The following is a 2,737-nucleotide window of genomic DNA, read 5'->3' as shown; positions in this document are numbered from 1 at the left end:
CAATTCTACTGTGCTTGAACGAGAAATGTCCCCCCTTTGGGAACGGCCTAAAGACACTACAGTCAGTGGCACTGCCCCGGGAGGTGTCATACAGTGTCACAACGAAGATGGTGGTGATGATGCTGACAACAATTACAATGATAGTGAAGCGACCAACAGTAATAATAAAAACAATAACAACAACAATAATAATAATAGTGATCATCCATCAAAAAAGCTGTCTATCAGACATTGCTTGAGAGGTAGGGTTGAGACTTAGTACAATAACTTCACAGCCACCAGAGCCTAAACAATGCTAGCAATACAGACAGAACATGGACACAGTAGATGTGGTTATGTCATACTTTCTGTAGTTATGGTAGAATTAATACAGTGGAGTCCACTTACTGTACACATTTAATTTTAAAAAAACCCAAAACAGCAGTAAACCAAAAGCAAATAACCCCTCCCCACCATTTTTCCCCCTTTTATTTGAATAGTCTCTCTAAAACAAAAACCTGACCAAACCAAACAAACTCCTGCCACAAGCCATCATAGAGTTGTAAGAAAGAAAATACAAGAGACGGCAACGAGGTGAATAAAAACAACCAAATCTTGGCAAAAATAGGTCTCTCCAAACATGATCAATCTACCAAACAACAGAACTGAGCAAATGCAACCCTGCTGCTGTAACAGTGTAACAGGTTTCTTGAAAAGTTTTTAAAGGGCTAAAAAAAATAATTTAAAAAAAATTCAAACTAAATCAGCAATACTGGGCTCAATAGAACAACAAACTTTTTAAAAAACTGAACGGATAAAAAAAAATTGGAGGACCAGATCAAATTAATGAAGAGATTAAAACAAATCAAATGCAATAAATCAAATAACTGAAACTATCAGACTGGGTAAGAGTGGTAAACTAAAAAAAAAACCTGAAAAGGTCAAACTGAATGAGAGTTGTAATCAAATAACTGAATACTTTTTAAAAAATCAAATAACTGGAAAGATCAAAAGTAAATAAGAGGACCAAATCAAATAACTGAAAATATCAAAACCAATCATATGTTATGTGAGCAATAAATCAAACATTTTACAAAATGTGAGAACCAATTCAAATGTTTGAACTTATCAAACAGTATATTAGAACCAATTCAAATAACTGACTTGATAAAACTGAATAAGTACACCTAACCAATTAAATAATAATCAGGCTGAGCAGGAGGAATAGACCAAATAACTGAACCTTTAAAACAGGATCAGAGAACCAAACAAAATAATTGAACTGATTAAATAGAACAGACAAATGCTTCAAACCAATTATCAGAATAATCAAATATCCAAACTGTCCAAAAAGAATTGGGTGAAAAGAAAGATCAGATAACTGAACTGATGAATCCGAATAAAGGGAAACAATCTAAGGAATGAATCTGAACAAACTATAAGAAAGATAACCAAATAATTGAAATAATCAAACTAAAGAAAGGACTATCAAATACCTAATTAAATAAAACTAAAGTTAAAAAAAAAAGAAGAAAAAAACCAAATTGGTAGAGATAACGGTGACGGTCAACCAATGTCTCACCTGACTGGTCCACTGCCCCTTCTGCTGAGGCAGATGCCGCTTCCTCCTCACCCTTGTAGAGAACTTTCTTCATCAGCTTCACAACGGTGTCTGAAGACACGAGACAAAGAATTTTAACACACCCCTTTAAGCTTTCAAAACTAAGTTCATCTGTAGGATTCTGAAATTGAAGACCACGGTCCTCTGGACTTTGCTGTTTGGAGTTATCAGAGCACAAGAAAAACATCGAAAACACGAATTTATTTGACACGTTAATCAGAAGGGCAACGGTTTATAAAAAACTTTTATGACAGCGTTTTCATACATAGGGCAAATTCTAATTACATAAAGCACTGAAGCTCAAAATTTTCAATGTACAAGGCCTTGCTAGGAATCAATCATATCACAGGCATGGTATGAATGTAACAGTCACTATAACATTAACCCTATCCGTACGCCTGGGGTCATTTTGTACCCCCAGGGTTGTATTCTTCACATTTTAGAATACTTCTAGAGCGAAGATGTCTTCGAAACTTTCAGTACTTCTCAAAAAATCATTTTGACAGACTGCTAAGCAAAGCATACGGATCGGATTAACAAGTAAATCTTCTCTTTGGAAAGTGGAGGGCACAGAGTTCCCTACGTCGTATGGATACGATAGTAAAACACAACGTACGGATAGGGTTAATGAGACTGACCTTTGGCACTGGTGAACAGATTCACAGACTCCTCTATCTCATCCTCCACTGGAGCCTCATCACTGGGACCTGAGTGTGGGAGGATTGGTGGGATTAAGATAACGATCCAGAACTTCCCCCAATGTGTCCTTTGTGTGACTATGCATATGAGACAGTGGAACATCACATTTTCCACTGTACAGCCCTAAATGACATCAGAGCTACCCTTCTCCCTCCGAGACCTAACTTCGACAACACACTCTACGGAACATTACAGCAACTGCAGCAATCCTGCACTTATCACTACATGGCATTGGACAGAAGGGCGAGAGCCCAGATGTTGCTGGATCGATAACAACAACAACAACAACAACAACAAGACAACGATTACAATTATCGTCCATTATGACACGATGCAATCAAGTTTTGTTTTAGATTTTCTTCTCTCCATCTCTCTAACTCTCACTCTCTCAATATCTCTGCTGCCTGTCTTATCTCATTATCTAGGTCTCACTCATGC

General features: G+C 37.0%; 1 protein-coding gene across 1 annotated transcript in view; it reads right to left on the bottom strand.

Annotated features, from left to right (window-relative positions):
• The window catches only part of LOC101851450, a gene marked incomplete at its 5' end in the record, with an annotated part of 26,195 nt that overhangs the window by 15,155 nt on the left and 8,303 nt on the right, over nucleotides 1-2,737 (bottom strand). Inside the window, 1 exon segment of the mRNA XM_035972868.1 lies at nucleotides 1,562-1,651. Coding sequence (XP_035828761.1) covers nucleotides 1,562-1,651 — 90 coding nt within the window.

The sequence above is a fragment of the Aplysia californica genome, unplaced genomic scaffold (genome assembly GCF_000002075.1).
Source record: "Aplysia californica isolate F4 #8 unplaced genomic scaffold, AplCal3.0 scaffold00881, whole genome shotgun sequence".
Lineage (NCBI taxonomy): Eukaryota > Metazoa > Mollusca > Gastropoda > Aplysiida > Aplysiidae > Aplysia > Aplysia californica.
The sequence above is the reverse complement of the archived record's forward strand: the minus strand, read 5'-3'. Positions and strand labels throughout refer to the sequence as shown.